The sequence below is a fragment of the Tachyglossus aculeatus genome, chromosome 26 (genome assembly GCF_015852505.1).
Source record: "Tachyglossus aculeatus isolate mTacAcu1 chromosome 26, mTacAcu1.pri, whole genome shotgun sequence".
In the NCBI taxonomy this organism is placed as follows: domain Eukaryota; kingdom Metazoa; phylum Chordata; class Mammalia; order Monotremata; family Tachyglossidae; genus Tachyglossus; species Tachyglossus aculeatus.
Window position 1 is genome coordinate 2,615,862 of NC_052091.1, and position 25,001 is coordinate 2,640,862.

The 25,001-nt window shown below is 52.1% G+C and overlaps 1 protein-coding gene across 2 annotated transcripts; it reads left to right on the plus strand.

The window, feature by feature from the left end:
- Nucleotides 1–616: 616 nt before the first annotated feature.
- On the plus strand, nucleotides 617–20,528 carry CCDC97 (coiled-coil domain containing 97). 2 transcript variants are annotated; one of them, XM_038767343.1, is made up of 5 exons: nucleotides 617–670; nucleotides 5,185–5,628; nucleotides 11,455–11,721; nucleotides 14,275–14,404; nucleotides 20,337–20,528. In XM_038767343.1, the coding sequence occupies exons 1-5, from the start codon at nucleotides 640–642 to the stop codon at nucleotides 20,455–20,457; spliced, it is 993 nt and encodes a 330-aa protein (XP_038623271.1). In that variant the 5' UTR covers nucleotides 617–639; the 3' UTR covers nucleotides 20,458–20,528. The 2 variants fall into 2 exon arrangements, with proteins under 2 accessions (XP_038623271.1, XP_038623272.1); XM_038767344.1 differs by having other exon boundaries at nucleotides 663–688.
- Nucleotides 20,529–25,001: the final 4,473 nt, after the last annotated feature.

Consider the following 25,001-nt stretch of genomic DNA (forward strand, 5'->3'; position numbering starts at 1 on the left):
ATCCCCCCCATCTTACCTCCTTCCCTTCCCCACAGCACCTGTATAGATGTATACACAACAGTGGGCTCACAGTCTAAAATGGGGAGACAAAACCAAACATACTAACAAAATAAATAGAATAGATATGTACAAGTAAAATAAATAAATAGACTAATAAATATGTACAAACATATATACAATCAATCAATCGTATTTATTGAGTGCTTACTGTGTGCAGAGCACTGTACTAAGCGCTTGGGAAGTCCAAGTTGTCAACATCTAGAGACGGTCCCTACCCAACAGTGGGCTCACCGTCTAGAAGGGGGAGACAGAGAACAAAACCAAACATGCTAACAAAATAAAATAAATAGAATAGATAGGTACTGCACACAGTAGGCGCTCAATAAATACGACTGAATGAATGAATATGTCGCCAACTTGGACTTCCCAAGCGCTTAGTCCAGCGCTCTGCACACAGTAAGCGCTCAACAAATACGATTGAATGAATGAGAGCAGGGGGCTGCCCGGACGGCTCTGGGCGGTGCGCGCGGGGGGACCGGAAGTGGCCGCGGAGGGGACCGGAAGTGGCTTCAGGAGGACCGGAAGTGGCCTCAGGGACACCGGAAGTGGCCTCAGGGGAGGGCGGGATCTCGGCCGAGGATGGAGGCGGCGGGTCCCGAAGGGCCGGAGGGTGAGGAGGATGAGGAGGGTGAGGAGGGTGAGGAAGGACGGGGGGCGGTGAGGAGGGGTCGGAGGGGGAGCAGGGAGAGGAGACCGGAAGCGGGCCGGAGGGACTGGCAGCGGGGGTGCGCTCCCCAAATGGGTCCCCCCGGAAACAGCCACTTTCCCCCTCCACCCCCCACACCTCACCCCCCGGGCCTCCCACCAATAGGACCAATATTTTTATTTTTTTTAACGGCATTTATTAAGCGCTGACTACGTCCCAGGCCCTGCTCGAAGCGCCGGGGAGGTCAATCAATCTATCAATCAATCAATCATACTTATTGAGCGCTTACTATGTGCAGAGCACTGTACTAAGCGCTTGGGAAGTACAAGTTGGCAACATATAGAGACAGTCCCTGCCCAACAGTGGGCTCACAGTCTAGAAGGGGGAGACAGTGAACAAAACCAAACATACTAACAAAATAAAATAAATAGAATAGATATGTATAAATAAATAAATAGAGTAATAAATATGTACAAACATATATACATATATACAGGTGCTGTGGGGAAGGGAAGGAGGTAAGATGGGGGGGATGGAGAGGGGGACGAGGGGGAGAGGAAGGAAGGGGCTCAGTCTGGGAAGGCCTCCTGGAGGAGGTGAGCTCTCTGCAGGGCCTTGAAGGGAGGAAGAGAGCGAGCTTGGCGGGTGGGCAGAGGGATTGGGGGCATTCCAGGCCCGGGGGGTGACGTGGGCCGGGGGTCGATGAGCGCTGACTACGTCCCAAGCACTGCTCGAAGCGCCGGGGAGGTCGCAAGGGGATCAGGTTGGCCCACGTGGGGGGCTCCCAGTCTTCACCCCCCATTTGACAGATGAGGGAACTGAGGCCTAGAGAAGTGAAGTAACAATAATAGACTTAATAATAATAATAATGGCATTTATTAAAAGCTTACTATGTGCCAAGCACTGCTCTAAGCGCTGGGGAGGTCGCAAGGGGATCAGGTTGGCCCACGTGGGGGGCTCACAGTCTTCACCCCCCATTTGACAGATGAGGGAACTGAGGCCTAGAGAAGTGAAGTAACAATAATAGATTTAATAATAATAATAATGGCATTTATTAAGCGCTTACTATGTGCCAAGCACTGCTCTAAGCGCTGGGGAGGTCGCAAGGGGATCAGGTTGGCCCACGGGGGGGGCTCCCAGTCTTCACCCCCCATTTGACAGATGAGGGAACTGAGGCCTAGAGAAGTGAAGTAACAATAATAGATTTAATAATAATAATAATGGCATTTATTAAGCGCTTACTATGTGCCAAGCACTGCTCTAAGCGCTGGGGAGGTCGCAAGGGGATCAGGTTGGCCCACGGGGGGGGCTCCCAGTCTTCACCCCCCATTTGACAGATGAGGGAACTGAGGCCTAGAGAAGTGAAGTAACAATAATAGATTTAATAATAATAATAATGGCATTTATTAAGCGCTTACTATGTGCCAAGCACTGCTCTAAGCGCTGGGGAGGTCGCAAGGGGATCAGGTTGGCCCACGTGGGGGGCTCACAGCCTTCACCCCCCATTTGACAGATGAGGGAACTGAGGCCCAGAGAAGTGAAGTAACAATAATAGACTTAATATTAATAATAATGTACTGTACTTCCCCATAATAAATCTGTGCTTCCCAAGCGCTTAGTACAGTGCTCTGCACATAGTAAGCGCTCAATAAATACGATTGATGATGATGATGATAATGGCATTTATTAAGCGCTTACTATGTGCCAAGCACTGCTCTAAGCGCTGGGGAGGTCGCAAGGGGATCAGGTTGGCCCACGGGGGGGGATCACAGTCTTCACCCCCCATTTGACAGATGAGGGAACTGAGGCCTAGAGAAGTGAAGTGACTTAATAATAATAATAATGGTATTTATTAAGCGCTTACTATGTGCCAAGCACTGTTCTAAACGCCGGGGAGGTTGCAAGGGGATCAGGTTGGCCCACGGGGGGATCACAGTCTTCACCCCCCATTTGACAGATGAGGGAACTGAGGCCTGGAAAAGTGAAGTAACAATAATAGATTTAATAATAATAATAATAATGGCATTTATTAAGCACTTACTATGTGCCAAGCACTGCTCTAAGCGCTGGGGAGGTCGCAAGGGGATCAGGTTGGCCCACGTGGGGGGCTCACAGTCTTCACCCCCCATTTGACAGATGAGGGAACTGAGGCCCAGAGAAGTGAAGTAACAATAATAGACTTAATATTAATAATAATGTACTGTACTTCCCAATAATAAATCTGTACTTCCCAAGCGCTTAGTACAGTGCTCTGCACATAGTAAGCGGTCAATAAATACTATTGATGATGATGATGATAATGGCATTTATTAAGCGCTTACTATGTGCCAAGCACTGCTCTAAGCGCTGGGGAGGTCGCAAGGGGATCAGGTTGGCCCACGGGGGGGGATCACAGTCTTCACCCTCCATTTGACAGATGAGGGAACTGAGGCCTAGAGAAGTGAAGTGACTTGATGATAATAATAATGATGACATTTATTAAGCGCTTACTATGTGCCAAGCACTGTTCTAAGCGCCGGGGAGGTCGCAAGGGGATCAGGTTGTCCTACGTGGGGGGCTCACAGTCTTCACCCCCCATTTGACAGATGAGGGAACTGAGGCCCAGAGAAGTGAAGTAACAATAATAGACTTAATAATAATAATAATAATGTACTGTACTTCCCAATAATAAATCTGTACTTCCCAAGCACTTAGTACAGTGCTCTGCACATAGTAAGCACTCAATAAATACGATTGATGATGATGATGATAATGGCATTTATTAAGCGCTTACTATGTGCCAAGCACTGCTCTAAGCGCTGGGGAGGTTGCAAGGGGATCAGGTTGTCCCACGGTGGGGCTCACAGTCTTCACCCCCCATTTGACAGATGAGGGAACTGAGGCCCAGAGAAGTGAAGTGACTTAATAATAATAATAATGGTATTTATTAAGCGCTTACTATGTGCCAAGCACTGTTCTAAGCGCTGGGGAGGTTGCAAGGGGATCAGGTTGGCCCACGGGGGGATCACAGTCTTCACCCCCCATTTGACAGATGAGGGAACTGAGGCCCAGAGAAGTGAAGTGGCTTAATAATAATAATAATAATGGCATTTATTAAGCGCTGACTACGTGCCAGAGAAGTGAAGTGACTTAATAATAATAATTGTATTTATTAAGCGCTTACTCTGCGCCAAGCACTGTTCTAAACGCCGGGGAGGTTGCAAGGGGATCAGGTTGGCCCACGGGGGGCTCACAGTCTTAATCCCCATTTTATAGAAGAGGGAACTGAGGCCCAGAGAAGTTGTGACATAATAATAATAATAATGATGGCATTTATTAAGCGCTGTGTGCCAAGCACTGTTCTAAGCTCTGGGGAGCTTGCAAGGGGATCAGGTTGTCCCACGGGGGGGCTCACAATCTTCATCCCCATTTTACAGATGAGGGAACTGAGGCCCAGAGAAGTTGTGACAATAATAATAATGATGGCATTTATTAAGCGCTTACTATGTGCAAAGCACTACTCTAAGCGCTGGGGAGGTCGCAAGGGGATCAGGTTGTCCCAAGGCGGGGCTCACAGTCTTCACCCCCCATTTTACAGATGAGGGAACTGAGGCCCAGTGAAGTGACAATAATAATAATAATAATAATGGCATTTATTAAGCGCTTACTATGTGCCAAGCACTGTTCCAAGCGCTAGGGAGGTTATAAGGGGATCAGGTTGTCCCTCAAGGGGCTCACAGTCTTCATCCCCATTTGACAGATGAGGTCACCGAGGCTCAGAGTAGTTAAGTGATCTGCCAAGCTGACAAGTGGCGGAGCCGGGATCAGAATCCATAATAATCTTACTAGCCTTTATCAAGCGCTTAATAATAATAATAATTGGCATTTGTTAAGCGCTTACTCTGTGCAAAGCACTGTTCTAAGCGCTGGGGGAGGATACAGGGTGATCAGGTTGTCCCACGTGGGGCTCACAGACTTCATCCCCGTTTGACAGGTGAGGGAACTGAGGCCCGGAGAAGTGAAGTGACTTGCCCAAGATCACACAGCAGGCATGTGGCGGAGGCGGGATTCGAACCCAAAGCCCGGGCTCTTTCCACTGAGCCACGCTGCTGCTCTCATTAATAAATGCCATTATTATTATTATTATTGGGACCAAGGTCCCCACCCCCAGGACCCAGGCCCTTCCTCAGCCCTCCCTTCTCCCCCGGCCCCCAATCAATCAATCAATCAATCAATCGTATTTATTGAGCGCTTACTATGTGCAGAGCACTGGACTAAGCGCTTGGGAAGTCCAAATTGGCATCACATAGAGACGGTCCCTACCCAACAGTGGGCTCACAGTCTAAAAGAAGTCACAGTCACCCAGCCCTCCCCATCCCACCCCCAGGGCCGGGTGGGGGCCGAAATCTCCCCAAACCTAGTGGGTTGTGAGCGCTCCGCCACGGCACCCTGTTTCTCCCCCCTCCCACGACCCCTGACCCCTACATCTCTCTCCCCAGCCGGCGATGGCGGCGGGCAGGAGCCGCGCCCCGGGGACCCCTGCCCGCACTGGGGGGAGCATCCCCGGGTGCCCACGGGACCCCGGGGCCAGGAGGAAGAGGAGGAGGAGGAGGAGGAGGAGGAAGAGCCGGCGCTGCGGGCCATGCTGGCGGCGGTGGCCAGGAGCCGGATCCCGGTGCGGAGCCAGCAGAAGGACGAGCCGGACTTGACGGAGCGGGAGAAGCGGGCCATCCTGCGGGCGCTGTACCGGGAGAAGCCGTTGGTCTTCCTGGAGCGGTTCCGGGCCAGCCTGCGGGCCGAGCACCTGCCCTGCTTCCGACACCTGCGGGGCGACTACCGCGCCGACTTCTACTGCGCGGAGGTGGCCGAGGCGGGCCGGGCCCGCGCCACCCGCACCCGCCTCCGCAACAAGCGCTACGCCGCCCTGCGCCAGCTCATCCAAGGTGCTGCCCCTTGGGCCTCGGTTCTGGAGGAACGGATAACAACAACAACAATCAATCAATCCGTCGTATTTATCGAGCGCTTACTGTGTGCAGAGCACTGGACTAAGCGCTTGGGAAGTCCCGGTTGGCAACATAGAGAGACGGTCCCTACCCAACAGTGGGCTCACAGTGATATCTGTTAAGCGCTTCCTATGTGCCAGGCACCGTACCACGCGCTGGGGTGGATGCGAGCAAATCGGGTGGGACCCAGTCCCCGTCGTTCATTCATTCGTATTTATCGAGCGCTTACTGTGTGCAGAGCACTGGACTAAGCGCTTGGGAAGTCCAAGTTGGCAACATATAGAGACAGTCCCTGCCCAACAGTGGGCTCACAGTGATATCTGTTAAGCGCTTCCTATGTGCCAGGCACCGTACCACACGCTGGGGTGGATGCGAGCAAATCGGGTGGGACCCAGTCCCCGTCGTTCATTCGTTCGTATTTATTGAGCGCTTACTGTGTGCAGAGCACTGGACTAAGCGCTTGGGAAGTCCCAGTTGGCAACATAGAGAGACAGTCCCTACCCAACAGTGGGCTCACAGTGATATCTGTTAAGCGCTTCCTATGTGCCAGGCACCGTACCACGCGCTGGGGTGGATGCGAGCAAATCGGGTGGGACCCAGTCCCCGTCGTTCATTCGTTCGTATTTATCGAGCGCTTACTGTGTGCAGAGCACTGGACTAAGCGCTTGGGAAGTCCCAGTTGGCAACATATAGAGACAGTCCCTGCCCAACAGTGGGTTCAGAGTGATATTTGTTAAGCGCTTCCTATGTGCCAGGCACCGTACCACGCGCTGGGGTGGATGCGAGCAAATCGGGTGGGACCCAGTCAATCAATCAATCGTATTTATTGAGCGCTTACTATGTGCAGAGCACTGTACTAAGCGCTTGGGAAGTACAAATTGGCAACACATAGAGACAGTCCCTACCCAACAGTGGGCTCACAGTCTAAAAGTTTAAAAGTCCCCGTCGTTCATTCATTCGTATTTATCGAGCGCTTACTGTGTGCAGAGCACTGGACTAAGCGCTTGGGAAGTCCCAGTTGGCAACATAGAGAGACAGTCCCTACTCAACAGTGGGCTCAGAGTGATATTTGTTAAGTGCTTCCTATGTGCCAGGCACCGTACCACGCGCTGGGGTGGAAGCGAGCAAATCGGGTGGGACCCAGTCCCCGTCGTTCATTCATTTGTATTTATCGAGCGCTTACTGTGTGCAGAGCACTGGACTAAGCGCTTGGGAAGTCCCAGTTGGCAACATATAGAGACGGTCCCTGCCCAACAGTGGGCTCACAGTGATATCTGTTAAGCGCTTCCTATGTGCCAGGCACCGTACCACGCGCTGGGGTGGAAGCGAGCAAATCGGGTGGGACCCAGTCCCCGTCGTTCATTCATTCGTATTTATCGAGCGCTTACTGTGTGCAGAGCACTGGACTAAGCGCTTGGGAAGTACAAGTTGGCAACATATATAATAATAATGATGATGGGACAACCTGATCACCTTGTAACCTCTCCAGCGCTTAGAGCAGTGCTTTGATGGATGACGCGCAAATTCGTGAAGCGTTCCGTATTTTTCTATTTATTTTATTTTGTTAGTATGTTTGGTTTTGTTCTCTGTCTCTCCCTTTTAGACTGTGAGCCCACTGTTGGGTAGGGACCGTCTCTGTATGTTGCCAATTTGTACTTCCCAAGCGCTTAGTCCAGTGCTCTGCACATAGTAAGCGCTCAATAAATACGATTGATGATGATGATAATGATGGCAATTTGTTAAGCGCTTACAATGTGCAGAGCACTGTTCTAAGCACTGGGGGGGATCCAAGGTGATCAAGTCGACCCACGTGGGGCTCGCAGTCTTAATCCCCATTTTACAGATGAGATAACTGAGGCCCAGAGAAGTGAAGTGACTTGCCCAAGGTCACACAGCAGACATGTGGCGGAGCCGGGATTCGAACCCATGACCTCTGACTCCAAAGCCCGGGCTGTTTCCACTGAGCCACGCTGCTTCTCTATATAGAGACAGTCCCTACCCAACAGTGGGCTCACGGTCTAAAAGGCCGAAGAAGAGGAGGCCCTCCCCGTCCTCTTGGGCCTGGGGTGTGGAGGCAGGGGAAGGGACGGGATAATGATCGTATTTATTAAGCGCTTACTATGTTCTAAGCGCTGGGGAGATTACAGAGTGATCAGGTGGCCCCACAGGGGGCTCCCAGTCTTCATCCCCATTTTCCAGATGAGGTCACTGAGGCCCAGAGAAGTTAAGTGACTCGCCCAGAGTCACACAGCTGACAACTGGCGGAGCCGGGATTTGAACCCATGACCTCTGACTCCGAGGGTCTTTCCACTGAGCCACGCTGGATGCGCCCCCCGCCCCAGAAGCAGACGAAGGAGCTGAGGAGGTGGGCTGGGGGGAAAGAGGGTGCAGGCTGAGGGCAGGACACTGGGGCGGAGAGAAGGAGCTTGGAGTCAGAGCCTTGGTCAGTCAGTCAGTCAGTCAATCAATCAATCAATCGTATTTATTGAGCGCTTACCGTGTGCAGAGCACTGGACTAAGCGCTTGGGAAGTACAAGTTGGCAACATATAGAGACAGTCCCTACCCAACAGTGGGCTCACAGTCTAAAAGACTGTGCACAGTGCACAGTCAGTCGTATTTATCGAGCGCTCACTGTGTGCAGAGCGCTGTGCTAAGCGCTTGGGAGAGGACGCTATAAAAGGAGAACGGACACGTTCCCTGCCCACAACGAGCTGTCGATGAGGTCCGTCATCCGTCCTTCTAGACTGTAAGCCCACTGTTGGGTAGGGACCGTCTCTCTATGTTGCCAACTTGGACTTCCCAAGCGCTTAGTACAGCGCCCTGCACACAGTAAGCGCTCAATAAATACGATCGATTGATCCTTCCCAATAGGAGGGAAGCAAGCGTGGCCTAGTGGCCAGAGCCCCAGCCCGGGAGTCCGAAGGACCTGGGTTCTAATCCCGGCTCCACCACCTGTCAGCTGTGTGACCTCTCTGGGCCTCAGTTCCCTCGGCGGTAAAATGGGGATTAAGACTGCGATCCGCCTAACAGTCTTGCATCTACCCCAGCGCTTAGTTCAGGGCCTGGCATGTAGTAAGCGCTTATCAAACACTATTAAAAAAAAAGAGAGGGAGGCAGAGGGGTCCGGGACGGCCTGGCCGGGGGGAGAGAAGGCCGAGGGTCCCGGTCTCAGGATGGAGGGCAGTAGGAGGGGGGGGGGTCTCCGGAAGGCGTTAACCAAGAGGGGATCCCAAGCAGGAGGAAGTCAGGCCACGGGAAGCGGGAATCCCGGCTCTGCCGCTTGTCATCATCATCATCGATCGTATTTATTGAGCGCTTACTGCATGCAGAGCACTGAACTAAGCGCTTGGGAAGTACAAGTCGGCAACATCTAGAGACAGTCCCTACCCAACAGTGGGCTCGCGGTCTAAAAGACTGTCAGCTGTGTGACCTTGGGCAAGTCACTTCATCATCATCAATCGTATTGATTGAGCGCTTACTATGTGCAGAGCGCTGTACTAAGCGCTTGGGAAGTCCAAGTTGGCGACATATTCATTCATTCGATCGTATTTATTCAGTCGAAGTCACTTCACTTCTCTGGGCCTCAGTTCCCTCATCTGGGAAATGGGGATGAAGACTGGGAGCCCCACGTGGGACAACCTGATTGCCTGGTACCTACCCCAGTGCTTAGAACAGTGCTTGGCACATAGTAAGCGCTTAACACATACCAACATTATTTATTATTAGTGTTTAGAGCCAGGGCTTGGGAGTCGGAAGGGAGTTCTGGGCCCGGGAGTTCTCATCCCGGCTCCACCACTTCATCCAATCGTATTTGTTGAGCGCTTACTGTGCGCAGAGCACTGTACTAAGCGCTTGGGAAGTCCAAGTTGGCGACATATTCATTCATTCAGTCGTATTTATTGAGCGCTTACCGTGTGCAGAGCGCTGTACTAAATGCTTGGGAAGTCCAAGTCGGCAACATCTAGAGACGGTCCCTACCCAACAGCGGGCTCACAGTCTAGAAGGGGGAGACGGACGACAAAACAAAACATATTCACAAAATTCATCCAGTCGTATTTGTTGAGCGCTTACTTTGTGCAGAGCACTGTACTAAGCGCTTGGGAAGTACAAGTTGGCGACATATTCATTCAATCATATTTATTGAGCGCTTACTGTGTGCAGAGCACTGTACTAAGCGCTTGTCTTCTCCATGGCCTTAGGCAAGTCACCTCACTTCTCTGGACCTCAGTTTCCTCCTCCGTAGAATGGGGATTAAAACCACGAGCCCCATGTGGGACACGGATTGTGCCCTCTTGTCTCCACCCCAGTGCTTTAGTACAGTGCTTGGCACATAGTAAGCGCTTAACAAATACCGCAATTATTATTATTACCCCTGCGCTTAGTACAGTGCCTGGCACGTAGTAAGCACTTAACAAATACCACAATTATTATTATTACCCCTGCACTTAGTACAGTGCCTGGCACGTAGTAAGCACTTAACAAATACCACAATTATTATTATTACCCCTGCACTTAGTACAGTGCCTGGCACGTAGTAAGCGCTTAACGAATGCCACGATTATATTATCATTCTAGGAAGCGCTTATCCAATGCCATAAGAAAGGGGGGAAAAAAGGACTTCCCGGTGAGGTTATGTTGCCAACTTGTACTTCCCAATTCATTCATTCATTCAGTCGTATTTATTGAGCGCTTACGGTGTGCAGAGCACTGGACTAAGCGCCTGGGAAGTCCAAGTCGACAACATATAGAGACGGTCCCTACCCAACAGTGGGCTCATAGTCTAGAAGGGGGAGACAGGCCACAAAACAAAACAGATTAACAAAATAAAATAAATAACAAGTAAAATAAATAGAGGAATAAATCCGTACAAACATATATACAGGTGCTGTGGGGAGGGGAAGGAGGTAAGGCGGGGGGGATGGGGAGGGGGGGGCTCTGCACACAGTAAGTGCTCAATAAATACGATTGAATGAATGAACGAGGGGACGGATCATCATCATCATCAATCGTATTTATTGAGCGCTTACTATGTGCAGAGCACTGTACTAAGCGCTTGGGAAGTATAAATTGGCAACATCTAGAGACAGTCCCTACCCAACAGTGGGCTCACAGTCTAAAAGGGGGAGACAGAGAACAAAACCAAACATACTAACAAAATAAAATAAATAGAATAGATATGTACAAATAAAATAGAGTAATAAATATGTACAAACATATATACATATATACAGGTGCTGTGGGGAGGGGAAGGAGGTAAGATGGGGGGGATGGAGAGGGGGACGAGGGGGAGAGGAAGGAAGGGGCTCAGTCTGGGAAGGCCTCCTGGAGGAGGTGAGCTCTCAGTAGGGCCTTGAAGGGAGGAAGAGAGCTAGCTTGGCGGAGGGGCAGAGGGATTGGGGGCATTCCAGGCCCGGGGGAGGACGTGGGCCGGGGGTCGATGGTGGGACAGGCGAGAGCGAGGTACAGGGAGGAGATCAGCGGTGGAGGAGCGGAGGGTGCGGGCTGGGCTGGAGAAGGAGAGAAGGGAGGTGAGGTAGGAGGGGGCCAGGGGATGGATGGATGGACAGCCTGGAAGCCCAGGGTGAGGAGTTTCTGCCTGATGTGCAGATTGATTGGTAGCCACCGGAGATTTTTGAGGAATGCCAGGATGCCAGGCTTGCTCAAACGCAGGGGATGGGATGAAATGATCGCACCCCCGAGACCTCGTCTGGTCCCAGGGGGGCAAGGGCTGATGTCGGGGGGGTGTTGGGGGGAACCCTCCGCAGGCGGGGAGTATTTCAGCGACGAGGAGATGCGGGCCCGTGATCCCCTGCTGTACGAGCATTACATCGGCCAGTACCTGAGCGAGGAGGACCAGGCCCCGAACCTTCAGCAGCCTCCCCCGGCCGCCGGCGGCACCCTGTCCTCCGTGCTGCTGCAGGCCTACCACGAGCAGCTGCTCCGGACCCGCCTGCACCGGCAGCAGGAGGAGGAGGAGGCCTGCCTGGAGGAGGAGGAGGACGAGGACGACGACAGCGACGAAGAGGCGGAGGGTGAGGCGCGGCGGGGAAGAGGGAGGCCACGTGGGATGCGGAGGAGGAAGGCCGGGTGGGGAAGAAGAGGGAGGCGAGGTGGGATGGAGAGGAGGGCAAGATAAGCCGGGGGGGTGAGAAGCGACAGGGAAGAGGAAGGTGAGATGATGATGATGATGATGGCATTTGTTAAGCGCTTACTATGTGCAAGGCACTGTTCTAAGCCCCGGGGGGATACAATGTGATCACGTTGTCCCACGGGGGGCTCACACTTAATCCCCATTTTTACAGATGAGGTACCTAAGGCCCAGAGAAGTGAAGTGACTTGCCCAAGGTCACACGGCAGACTTGTGGTGGAGCTGGGATTCGAACCCCTGACCTCTGACTCCAAAGCCCGGGCTCCTTCCGCTGAGCCACGCTGCTTCTTGGAATGGGGAGGAGGAGGAAAGTGAAATGGGACCCGGAAGAAGAGGAAGGTGAGATGGAATGAGAAGCTGAGAAGCAGCGTGGCTCAGAGGAAAGAGCACGGGGCTCTGGAGTCAGAGGTCAGGGGTTCGAATCCCGGCTCCGCTAATTGTCAGCTGCGTGACTTTGGGCAAGCCACTTCTCTGGGCCTCTCAGTGATCTCATCTGCAAAATGGGGATGAAGACTGTGAGCCCCCCGTGGGACAACCTGATCACCTTGTAACCTCCCCAGCGCTTAGAACGGTGCTTGGCGTGTAGTAAGCGCTGAATAAATGCCATCATTATTAGTATGGAATGGGGAGGGGGAGAGGAAGGTGAGGGGATGGAGAGGGGAGCAGGGTGGTGAGAAGCAACAGGGAAGAGGAAGGTGAGATGGAATGGGGAGGAGGAAGAAGGTGGAGGAGAGGAAGGTGAGGGGATGGAGAGGAGGGAAAGATAAGCAGGGGGGTGAGAAGCAGCAGGGAGGAGGAAGGTGAGATGGAATGGGGAGGAGGAGGAAGGTGGAGGAGAGGAAGGTGAGGGGAGGGAGAGGAGGGCAAGATAAGCATGGGGGGATGAGAAGCAACAGGGAGGAGGAAGGTGAGATGGAATGGGGAGGAGGAGGAAGGTGGAGGAGAGGAAGGTGAGGGGAGGGAGAGGAGGGCAAGATAAGCAGGGGGGGATGAGAAGCAACAGGGAGGAGGAAGGTGAGATGGAATGGGGAGGAGGAGGAAGGTGAGGGGAGGGAGAGGAGGGCAAGATAAGCAGGGGGGTTGAGAAGCAACAGGGAGGAGGAAGGTGAGATGGAATGGGGAGGAGGAGGAAGGTGGAGGAGAGGAAGGTGAGGGGAGGGAGAGGAGGGCAAGATAAGCAGGGGGGATGAGAAGCAACAGGGAGGAGGAAGGTGAGATGGAATGGGGAGGAGGAGGAAGGTGAGGGGAGGGAGAGGAGGGCAAGATAAGCAGGGGGGTTGAGAAGCAACAGGGAGGAGGAAGGTGAGATGGAATGGGGAGGAGGAGGAAGGTGGAGGAGAGGAAGGTGAGGGGAGGGAGAGGAGGGCAAGATAAGCAGGGGGGATGAGAAGCAACAGGGAGGAGGAAGGTGAGATGGAATGGGGAGGAGGAGGAAGGTGAGGGGAGGGAGAGGAGGGCAAGATAAGCAGGGGGGTTGAGAAGCAACAGGGAGGAGGAAGGTGAGATGGAATGGGGAGGAGGAGGAAGGTGGAGGAGAGGAAGGTGAGGGGAGGGAGAGGAGGGCAAGATAAGCAGGGGGGATGAGAAGCAACAGGGAGGAGGAAGGTGAGTTGGAATGGGGAGGAGGAGGAAGGTGGAGGAGAGGAAGGTGAGGGGAGGGAGAGGAGGGAAAGATAAGCGGGGGGTGAGAAGCAACAGGGAAGAGGAAGGTGAGATTGGAATGGGGAGGAGGAAGAAGGTGAAATGAGGCAGGGAAGAAGAGGAAGGTGAGATGGAACGGGGAGGAGGAGGAAGCTGAGATGGGATGAGGAGGATGGAGGGGGGAGGTGCGATGGGAAAGGGAAGGAAGGCTGGGTCATTCATTCATTCATTCAATCGTATTTATTGAGCGCTTACTGTGTGCAGAGCACTGTACTAAGCGCTTGGGAAGTACAAGTTTGTGACACCTAGAGGCGGTCCCTACCCAACAGCGGGCTCACAGTGTAGAAGGGGGAGACAGACATCAAAACATATTAACAAAATAAAATAAATAGAATACGTATGCACAAATAAAATAAATAAATTGTAGCACTTAACTCTGTGCAGGGCACTGTACTAAGCGCTTGGGAAGTACCTGCTACATAGTAAACACTCCGCAAATACCATTAAAACAAAAAAAACAAAAAGCGGGGCTGAGAGAGAAGCAGTGTGGCCTGGTGGATAGAGTGAGGGCTTGGGAGTCAGAATAATAATAATAATGGCATTTATTAAGCACTAACTATGTGCCAAGCACTGTTCCAAGCACTGTTCCAAGCACTGAGAAGGGCTCAAGGTGATCAGGTCGTGAGGAAGAGAAGGAAAGCTCTCTCTCCCGAGGGTTTGGGGTGGCAGGCTGGAGGGCCAGGAAGACTCTCCGCCGCTGGCAGCAGCTGGTGACCGCCCTCTCCCCCTTCAACAGAGGGTCCCGGCGAGGAGGCGGGCGAGGGCTGGGAGCCCAGTGCCGAGGAAAAGGGAATTCTGAGGGAGGAGTTCACCAGCCGCATGTACCAGCGTTTCCTGGACGGCAAGGACCCAGACTTCGACTACAGGTGAGGGAGGGACCTACCGTCCTTCCACCCTCCTCTGCCAACCCTAGACCTTCTGCCTCCATCATCATCATCATCATCGTCATCAATCGTATTTATTGAGCGCTTGCTATGTGCAGAGCACTGTGCTAAGCGCTTGGGAAGTACAAATTGGCAACATCTAGAGACAGTCCCTACCCAACAGTGGGTTCACAGTCTAAAAGGGGGAGACAGAGAACAAAACCAAGCATACTAACAAAATAAAATAAATAGAATAGATATGTACCCCATCATCATCATCATCATCAGGCAGAAACTCCTCACCCTGGGCTTCCAGGCTGTCCATCCATCCATCCCCTGGCCCCCTCCTACCTCACCTCCCTTCTCTCCTTCTCCAGCCCAGCCCGCACCCTCCGCTCCTCCTCCGCTAATCTCCTCACCGTACCTTGTTCTCTCCTGTCCCGCCATCGACCCCCGGGCCTGGAATGCCCTCCCTCTGCCCATCCGCCAAGCTCGCTCTCTTCCTCCCTTCAAGGCCCTGCTGAGAGCTCACCTCCTCCAGGAGGCCTTCCCAGACTGAGCCCCTCTTTCCTCTCCCCCTCGTCCCCCTCTCCATCCCCCCGTCTTACCTCCTTCCCTTCCCCACAGCACCTGTATATATGTATATATGGTTGTACATATTTATTACTCTATTTATTTATTTATTTATTTATTTTACTTGTACATTTCTATCCTATTTATTTTATTTTGTTGGTATGTTTGGTTCTGTTCTCTGTCTCCCCCTTTTAGACTGTGAGCCCACTGTTGGGTAGGGACTGTCTCTGTGTGTTGCCAATTTGTACTTCCCAAGCGCTTAGTACAGTGCTCTGCACATAGTAAGCGCTCAATAAATACGATTGATTGATTGATTGATTGATTGATTGATTCCTCTCCCCCTCATCCCCCTCTCCATCCCCCCATCTTACCTCCTTCCCTTCCCCACAGCACCTGTATATGTGTATATACGTTTGTACATATTTATTACTCTATTTATTTATTTATTTATTTTACTTGTACATTTCTATTCTATTTATTTTATTTCGTTAGTATGTTTGGTTTTGTTCTCTGTCTCCCCCCTTTTAGACTGTGAGCCCACGGTTGGGTAGGGACTGTCTCTGTATGTTGCCAATTTGTACTTCCCAAGCGCTTAGTATAGCGCTCTGCACATAGCGCTCAATAAATACGATTGATGATGATCATCATCATCATAATAATGATGGTATTGGTTAAGGGCTTCCTATATGCCAAGGACTGTTCTAAGCGCTGAGCACTGTTAATCACTCATTCATTCATTCATTCAATCGTATTTATTGAGCGCTAACTGCGCGCAGAACACTGTACTAAGCACATGGGAAGTACAAGTTGGCAACATATAGAGACGGTCCCTACCCAACAACGGGCTCGCAGTCTAGAAGGGGGAGACAGACAACATAACAAAACGTGGACAGGTGACAAATTGATCAATCAATCGTATTTATTGAGCGCTTACTGTGTGCAGAGCACTGTACTAAGCGCTTGGGAAGCACAAGTTGGCAACGTATAGAGACGGTCCCTACGTAACAGTGGGCTCACAGTCTAGAAGACAAAACGTGTGTCTATACATGTGTATAAAACGTGTATATACCTGTATATATGTATATATGTTTGTACATATTTATTACTCTATTTATTTATTTATTTATTTTACTTGTACATATCTATTCTATTTATTTTATTTTGTTAGTATGTTTGGTTTTGTTCTCTGTCTCCCCCTTTTAGACTGTGAGCCCACTGTTGGGTAGGGACTGTCTCTATACGTTGCCAATTTGTACTTCCCAAGCGCTTCGTACAGTGATCTGCACATAGTAAGCGCTCAATAAATGCGATTGATGATGTGGACAGGTGAGACTGGTAGAGTACTGGAAACTCTCCAGGTGCGATCAGATTGGACAGAGTCCCCGTCGTTCATTCATTCCGCCAGTCATATTTATTGAGCGCTTACAGGGAGCACTATACTAAGCGCTTGGAAAGTACAATTCGGCAATAAAGAGAGACAATCCCTGCCCACGACGGGCTCTCAGTCTAGAAGGGGGGAGACAGACGTCGAAAGAAGTAAACAGACGACAATAGCATCATCATCATCACCATCAATCGTATTTATTGAGCGCTTACTGTGTGCAGAGCACTGTACTAAGCGCTTGATAGCATCAATATAAATAAGTAGAATTATAGATCTATACACATCATCATCATCATCAATCGTATTTATTGAGCGCTTACTATGTGCAGAGCACTGTACTAAGCTCTTGGGAAGTACAAATTGGCAACATATAGAGACGGTCCCTACCCAACAGTGGGCTCACAGTCTAAAAGGGGGGAGACAGAGAACAAAACCAAACATATTGTCCCATGGGGGGCTCACAGTTTTAATCCCCATTTTACAGATGAGGTAACTGAGGCCCAGAGAAGTGAAGTGACCGGCCTGAGGTCACCGAGCAGAGCCTGGGTCCTTCAGCGGGCTGACGTGCCCAGAAACGTTTCGGTAGAAAGGTGATCCGCCCGGGGCTCACATTTTTAATCCCCATTTTACAGATTAGGTAACTGAGGCCCAGAGAGGTGAAGTGACCGGCCTGAGGTCACCAAGCAGAACCTGGGTCCTTCAGCGGGCTGACGTGCCCAGAAACGTTTCGGTAGAAAGGTGATCCGCCTGGGGCTCACGTTTTTAATCCCCATTTTACAGATGAGGTAACTGAGGCCCAGAGAAGTGAAGTGACCGGCCTGAGGTCACCGAGCAGAGCCTGGGTCCTTCAGCGGGCTGACGTGCCCAGAAACGTTCCGGTAGAAAGGTGATCCGCCCGGGGCTCACGTTTTTAATCCCCATTTTACAGATGAGGTAACTGAGGCCCACAGAAGTGAAGTGACCGGCCTGAGGTCACCGAGCAGAACCTGGGTCCTTCAGTGGGCTGACGTGCCCAGAAACGTTTCGGTAGAAAGGTGATCCGCCCGGGGCTCACGTTTTTAATCCCCATTTTACAGATGAGGTAACTGAGGCCCAGAGAAGTGAAGTGACCGGCCTAAGGTCACTGAGCAGAACCTGGGTCCTTCAGCGGGCTGACGTGCCCAGGAACGTTTCGGTGGAAAGGTGATCCACCCGGGGCTCACATTTTTAATCCCCATTTTACAGATGAGGTAACTGAGGCCCAGAGAAGTGAAGTGACTGGCCTAAGGTCACCGAGCAGAACCTGGGTCCTTCAGCGGGCTGACGTGCCCAGAAACGTTTCGGTAGAAAGGTGATCCGCCTGGGGCTCACGTTTTTAATCCCCATTTTACAGATGAGGTAACTGAGGCCCAGAGAAGTGAAGTGACTGACCCAAGGTCACCAAGCAGAACCTGGGTCCTTCAGCGGGCTGACGTGCCCAGAAACGTTTCGGTAGAAAGGTGATCCTCCCGGGGCTCACATTTTTAATCCCCATTTATAGATGAGGTAACTGAGGCCCAGAGAAGTGAAGTGACCGGCCTAAGGTCACCAAGCAGAACCTGGGTCCTCCAGCGGGCTGACGTGCCCAGAAACGTTCCGGTAGAAAGGTGATCCGCCCGGGGCTCACATTTTTAATCCCCATTTTACAGATGAGGTAACTGAGGCCCAGAGAAGTGAAGTGACCGGCCTAAGGTCACTGAGCAGAACCTGGGTCCTTCAGCGGGCTGACGTGCCCAGGAACGTTTCGGTGGAAAGGTGATCCACCCGGGGCTCACATTTTTAATCCCCATTTTACAGATGAGGTAACTGAGGCCCAGAGAAGTGAAGTGACTGGCCTAAGGTCACCGAGCAGAACCTGGGTCCTTCAGCGGGCTGACGTGCCCAGAAACGTTTCGGTAGAAAGGTGATCCGCCTGGGGCTCACGTTTTTAATCCCCATTTTACAGATGAGGTAACTGAGGCCCAGAGAAGTGAAGTGACTGACCCAAGGTCACCAAGCAGAACCTGGGTCCTTCAGCGGGCTGACGTGCCCAGAAACGTTTCGGTAGAAAGGTGATCCTCCCGGGGCTCACATTTTTAATCCCCATTTATAGATGAGGTAACTGAGGCCCAGAGAAGTGAAGTGACCGGCCTAAGGTCACCAAGCAGAACCTGGGTCCTCCAGCGGGCTGACGTGCCCAGAAACATTCCGGTAGAAAGGTGATCCGCCCGGGGCTCACATTTTTAATCCCCATTTTACAGATGAGGTAACTGAGGCCCAGAGAAGTGAAGTGACCGGCCTAAGGTCACCAAGCAGAACCTGGGTCCTTCTGACTCCCATTCATTCATTCACCCGATCGTATTTATGGAGCACTTGCTGCGTGCAGAGCACTGGACTAAGCGCTTGGGAAGTCCAAGTCGGCAACCTATAGAGACGGTCCCTACCCAACATCATCATCATCATCATCAATCGTATTTATTGAGCGCTTACTATGTGCAGAGCACTGTACTAAGCGCTTGGGAAGTACAAATTGGCAACATCTAGAGACAGTCCCTACCCAACAGTGGGCTCACAGTCTAAAAGGGGGAGACGGACAACAAAACAAAACATGTGGACGGGTGTCAAGTCGTCAGAAGAAATAGAATTAAAGCTAGACGCACATCATTAACGAAATAAATAGAATAGTAAATATGTACAAGTAAAATAAATAGAGTAATAAATCTGTACAAACATCTATACAGGTGCTGTGGGGAGGGGAAGGAGGTAGGGTGGGAGGGATGGGGAGGAGGAGAGGAAAAAGGGGGCTCAGTCTGGGAAAACCTCTCAGACTCCCGGACACATGCTCCCTCCAGCAAGCCATGCTGCTTCCCCGTCAATCAATCAGTCAATCAATCAATCGATCAATCAATCATATTTATTGAGCGCTTACTGTGTGCAGAGCACTGGACTAAGCGCTTGGGAAGTACAAGTTGGCAACGTATAGAGACAGTCCCGACCCAACAGTGGGCTCACAGTCTAAAAGGGGGAGACAGAGAACACAACCAAACATACTAACAAAGTAAAATAAATAGAATAGATAGGTACAAGTCAAATAAATAAATAGAGTAATAAATATGTAACAAGCTGTGGGGAAGGGAAGGAGGTAAAATGGGGGGATGGAGAGGGGGACGAGGGGGAAAGGGGAGTGCGGTGTCCGGTTGGGGAGGGTCCTTACAGTGGTCGTCGAGGGGCAGGGAGGGGTCAATCAATCAATCAGTCGTATTTATTGAGCGCTTACTGTGTGCAAAGCACTGTATTAGGCGCTTGGGAAATACAAGTCATATTCATTGAGCTCTTACTGTGTGCACACCACTGTACTAAGCGCTTGGGAGAGTGCAATATAACAATAGAACGGTTGGTAGACACATTCCCCGCCTGCAACGAGTTGACTGATCAAATCCGTCAATTGTTTTGAGTGCCTACTATTTGTACAGCACCGTACTAAGCACTCAGGAGCGTGCCCAATAACGTAATGGAGTCACCTGCTTACAACAAGTTTGATCCATCCATAAATCAATCGTATTTATTGAGCGCTTACTGTGTGCAGAGCATTGTACTAAGCACACCAGAGGGTGCAATATAACAATACAACGGAGTCGGTAGACAGATTCACTGCCCACGATGAGCTCATGTTTATTGAGTGCTGGACTAAGCCCTTTTTTTAATGGTATTTGTTACGCAATTGCTATGTGCCAGGCACTGTACTAAGCGCTGGGGTAGATACAAGTTAATCAGGTTGGACACAGTCCCTGTCCCACTTGGGGCTCACAGTCTTAATCCCCGTTTTATGGATGAGGGGTCTGGGGCCCAGAGAAGCGAAGCGACTTGCCCAAGTCTCAACTCTGGGAACCTCAAAGCCCTTGGCGGGAACCAGTGGTCTCAGTCTCTCCCTCCTTTTGTGTCTCCCTGTCTCTCCCTGTCTCTCCCCGTCTCTCTGCCAAGTGAGGTGGATGACAACCCCGAGCTTGATAACCTGGACATCGTGGCTCGGGACGCGGAGGAGAGATACTTCGACGAGGAGGAGCCCGAGGAGGCCCTGGACACGGGGCCGGACGAGGAGTAGGAGCCGGGCTCGCCCCACAACCGGCCCTTGACCCCTGTGACCCTCATGCTATAAACACACACGTACTCACACTCACTCTCTGTCTCTCATTCTCTGTCTCTCTCAATCAGTCTCTCTCATTCTCTGTCTCTCAGTCTCTCATTCTCTGTCTCTCTCATTCTCTGTCTCAGTCTCTCGTTTTGTTTCAGTCTCTCACTCTGTCTCAGTCTCATTCTGTCTCTGTCTCTGTCTCTCATTCTGTCTCAGTCTCTCATTCTCTGTCTCTCATTCTCTCAGTCTCATTCTCTGTCATCTCAGTCTCATTCTCTGTCTCTCTCAGTCTCATTCTCTGTCAGTCTCTCTGTCGTCTCAGTCACATTCTCTGTCTCTCAGTCTCATTCTCTGTCTCTCAGTCTCACTCTCTGTCTCTAAGTCTCATTCTGTCTCTCAGTCTGTCATTCTCCGTCTCTCTCAGTCTCTCTCATTCTCTGTCTCATTCTCTGTCTCTCTGTCTCTCATTCTCTCTGTCTCCCTCATTCTCTGTCTGAGTCTCCCTCATTCTCTGTCTCTCTGTCTCTCTTAGTCTCTCTCATTCTCTGTCTGTCTCATTCTCTGTCTCATTCTCTCTGTCTCCCTCATTCTCTGTCCCTCTGAGTCTCCCTCATTCTCTGTCTCTCTTAGTCTCTCTCATTCTCTGTCTCATTCTCTGTCTCATTCTCTCTGTCTCCCTCATTCTCTGTCTCTCTGAGTCTCCCTCATTCTCTGTCTCTCTTAGTCTCTCTCATTCTCTGTCTCATTCTCTGTCTCATTCTCTCTGTCTCCCTCATTCTCTGTCTCTCAGTCTCATTCTGTCTCTCTCAGTCTCTCGTTCTGTCTCTGTCTCTCATTCCCTGTCTCTCTGTCTCTCATTCTCAGTCTCCCTCATTCTCTGTCTCTCTCAGTCTCCTTCTGTCTCAGTCTCCCTCATGCTCTGTCTCTCTCAGTCTCTCATTCTGTCTCAGTGTCTCTCATTTTCTCTCAGTCTCTCTCAGTCTCTCTCATTCCCCGTCTCAGTCTCTCTCAGTCTGTCGCAGTCTCTGTCTCTCCCAGTCTCATCCTGTCTCTCTGTCTCATTCTCTGTCTCTCAGTCTCTCTCACTCTCAGTCCGTCCCTGTCAGTGTCAGTCAGCGGGCGTCAGTCAGTCAGTCAGGGTCCGTGTCACGGTGTGTCCGGCCCGGCATCGGGTCGCGGCCTCCTCCCGGCGGGCTGCCCGGACTGCCGAGCCGCCCCCGCCCCCCGCCCCCCAACATGTCTGAGGTTCTTACGAGGCTCCGGGGCGCCGCTTTTTTGGGGTGCGGGTTTGGAGGGGGGAGAAAGAGCGTCTGGACCCCGATCCGGGGGCTCCGGACCCTGTCCCGGCCTCTCCCGCCCCAGCCATCCCCGCGCCTCCTGCCCTGGCCGCCCTCAGCAACCCCTGCCCTGGCCTCCCTACCTGAGCCCCACAGGACTTTTGGTCACAGGTTCGAATCACTTGTCAGCTGTGTGACCTTGGGCAAGCCGCTTCACTTCTCTGGGCCACAGTTCCCTCATCTGTCCAATGGGAACGAATAACAATAATGATGGTATTTGTTAAGCGCTTACTAGGTGCAAAGCACCGTTCTAAGCGCTGGGGAGGTTACAAGGTGATCGGGTTGTCGCTCACAGTTTTAATCCCCATTTTACAGATGAGGGAACTGAGGCACAGAGAAGTGAAGTGACTTGCCCAAAGTCACACAGCTGACAGTTGGCGGAGTCGGCTGTGTGGAGACTGTGAGCCCGCTGTGGGACAACCCGATCACCTCATATCCCCGCCCCCGGCGCTTAGAGCAGTGCCTTGAACATAATAAGTGCTTAACAAATAATATCATTATTATGATTATCATTACCCCAGCGGCTCCTGCCCCTGGCCACTCCGCCCCTCTCCCAGCCGCCCCCGCGCCATCTGGCCCTGCCCCAGCAGTCATTCACTCATTCGATCATATTTATTGAGCGCTTACTGTGTGCAGAGCACCGGACTAAGCGCTTGGGAAGCCCAAATTCCCAAGCAGCTTGAAGCAGCGTTGCTCAGTGGGAAGAGCCCGGGCTTTGGAGTCAGAGGTCATGGGTTCAAATCCCGGCTCCACCACTTGTGACTTGGGGCAAGTCACTTCTCTGGGCCTCGGTTCCCTCATCTGGAAAATGGGGGTGGAGACGGTGAGCCCCACCGCGGGACAAGCTGATCAGCTTGTTAACCTCGCCAGTGCTTAGAACAGGGCTTTGCACATAGTAAGCGCTTAATAAATGCTGTCATTATTATAAGTTGGCAACATAGACGGTCCCCGGGGCAGCAGCCCCTGCCACCCTGTCCCGGCCTCTGTCCCCACCCCAGCTGGTCCTGCCCCCCACCCACAACCCCAACCCTCACCACCACCCCCCGGCTCGCTGTGGCCGGAAGCCCCGGGCCTCGTCATCCCCCGAAGAGGCTGCGGCCTTCTCTGGGAACGGAGATAGTGGGGTGTGCCTGGGTATCTGCGAGGGTGGGGAACCAGACGGTTATCGGGGGGCATTTCGGGGGCGAGGGAGGAGGCCGGAGAAGCAGCCTGGCTTCGTGGAAAAGATCCGGGGAACCAGAGGTCACGGGTTCCAATCCACTTGGCAGCCGTGTGACTTTGGGCCCACTGTTGGGTAGGGACCGTCTCTATATGTTGCCAACTTGCACTTCCCAAGCGCTTAGTACAGTGCCCGGCACCCAGTAAGCGCTCAATAAATACGATTGATTGATTTGGGCAAGCCACTTCTCTGTGCCTCAGGGCCCTCGTCCGTAATAATAATAATAATGATGGCATTTATTAAGCGCTTACTATGTGCAGAGCCCTGTTCTAAGCGCTGGGGAGGTTACAAGGCGATCGGGTTGTCCCACGGGGGGCTCACAGTTTTAGTCCCCATTTTACAGATGAGGGAACTGAGGCAAAGTGAAGTGACTTGCCCAAAGTCACACAGCTGACAATCGGCGGGGCCGGGACTTGAACCCGTGACCTCTGAGTCCAAAGCCCGGGCTCTTTCCACCGAGCCACGCTGCTTCTGTAAAATGAGGGTGAAGACCGTGAGCCCCACGTGGAACAACCCGATGACCTTGCGTCTCCCCCAGCGCTCAGAACAGTGCTCGGCACATAGTAAGCGCTTCACCAATACCACTATTAAGGGCCACCAAGGACGAGTGGCCGGGCCTTGTGTGGCTTCTCCCCCCGGGCAAGGGCGCGCAGCCTTCCTCGCCCCCCACCCCAAGTGGGTTAGAGAAGCGGCTCAGTGGAAAGAGCCCGGGCTTTGGAGCCAGAGGTCATGGGTTCGAATCCCAGCTCCGCCGCTTGTCAGCTGGGTGACTTTGGGCAAGTCACCTCACTTCTCTGGGCCTCAGTTCCCTCCTCTGCAAACTGGGGATGAAGACTGTGACCCCCTCGTGGGCCAGCCTGATCACCTTGTAACCTCCCCCGGCGCTTTGCATATAGTCATAGCTGAATAAATTCCATTATTATTATTATTATTGAGCCCTCGCCCAGCGCCGAAGAGGAGGCAGGCCGGTCCGTCCGGGCGGCCTGTCTGGCCCCCATCCCCAATTCCACGTCTGGACCCTGCTTTCCGTCGGCCTGCTCCGCCTTCCCTCCCCCTCGCTGTTTACCCTCCTGACTCATCCCTGCCCGGCCGAGGGGCACCGGGATCCCGGGGGTGGGTGGCGAGGCTGACTAACGGCCCCCCATCCCCAGAGACCCCCTGCACTGGCAGCCCGAGGAGGAGGAGGAGGAGGAGGAGGAGGAGGAGGAGGTGGCCCCATGCTATTTGGGGCTGCGGCCTAGCCGCCCAGGCCCCTCTGGATTTCCCACTGAGTCAGCGGAGGGGCTGAGTAAGGGCCGGAGGAGAGGGAACCCCAAGGGTGAGTCACGGCCCCCCACCCCCTCCCAGCTCCCCAAACCGGCCCCTGACTCAAGAAGGCCTGGGGAGGGGCCCCCACCCCCCCCCCAGGCCCGGCCCAGGCCATGCCAGGACACTAGACTGGAGACCGACGGGCCCACTGTTGGGTTGGAACTATCTCTATATGTTGCCCATTTGTACTTCCCTTAGCGCTTAGTACAGTGCTCTGCACATAGTAAGCGCTCAATAAATACGATTGATGATGATGATATCTATTCTATTTTATTTTGTCAATATGTTTGGTTTTGTTCTCTGTCTCCCCCTTCTAGACTGCGAGCCCACTGTTGGGTAGGGGCTGTCTCTATATGTTGCCAACTTCTACTTCCCAAGCGCTTAGTACAGTGCTCTGCACACAGTAAGCGCTCAATAAATACGATTGATTGATTGATTGATTGACATGCCCAGGGTCACACAGCAGACAGGTGGCAGAGCCGGGATTAGAACCCATGACATTCCGACTCTATTCCCAGGCTCTATTCACTACACCATGCTTTTACACACCCACCCACACAAACATATTATATATATAATATATATCTACACACACATATATATATAATACAAATGCACATACACATATAATATATATGCACATATATAAT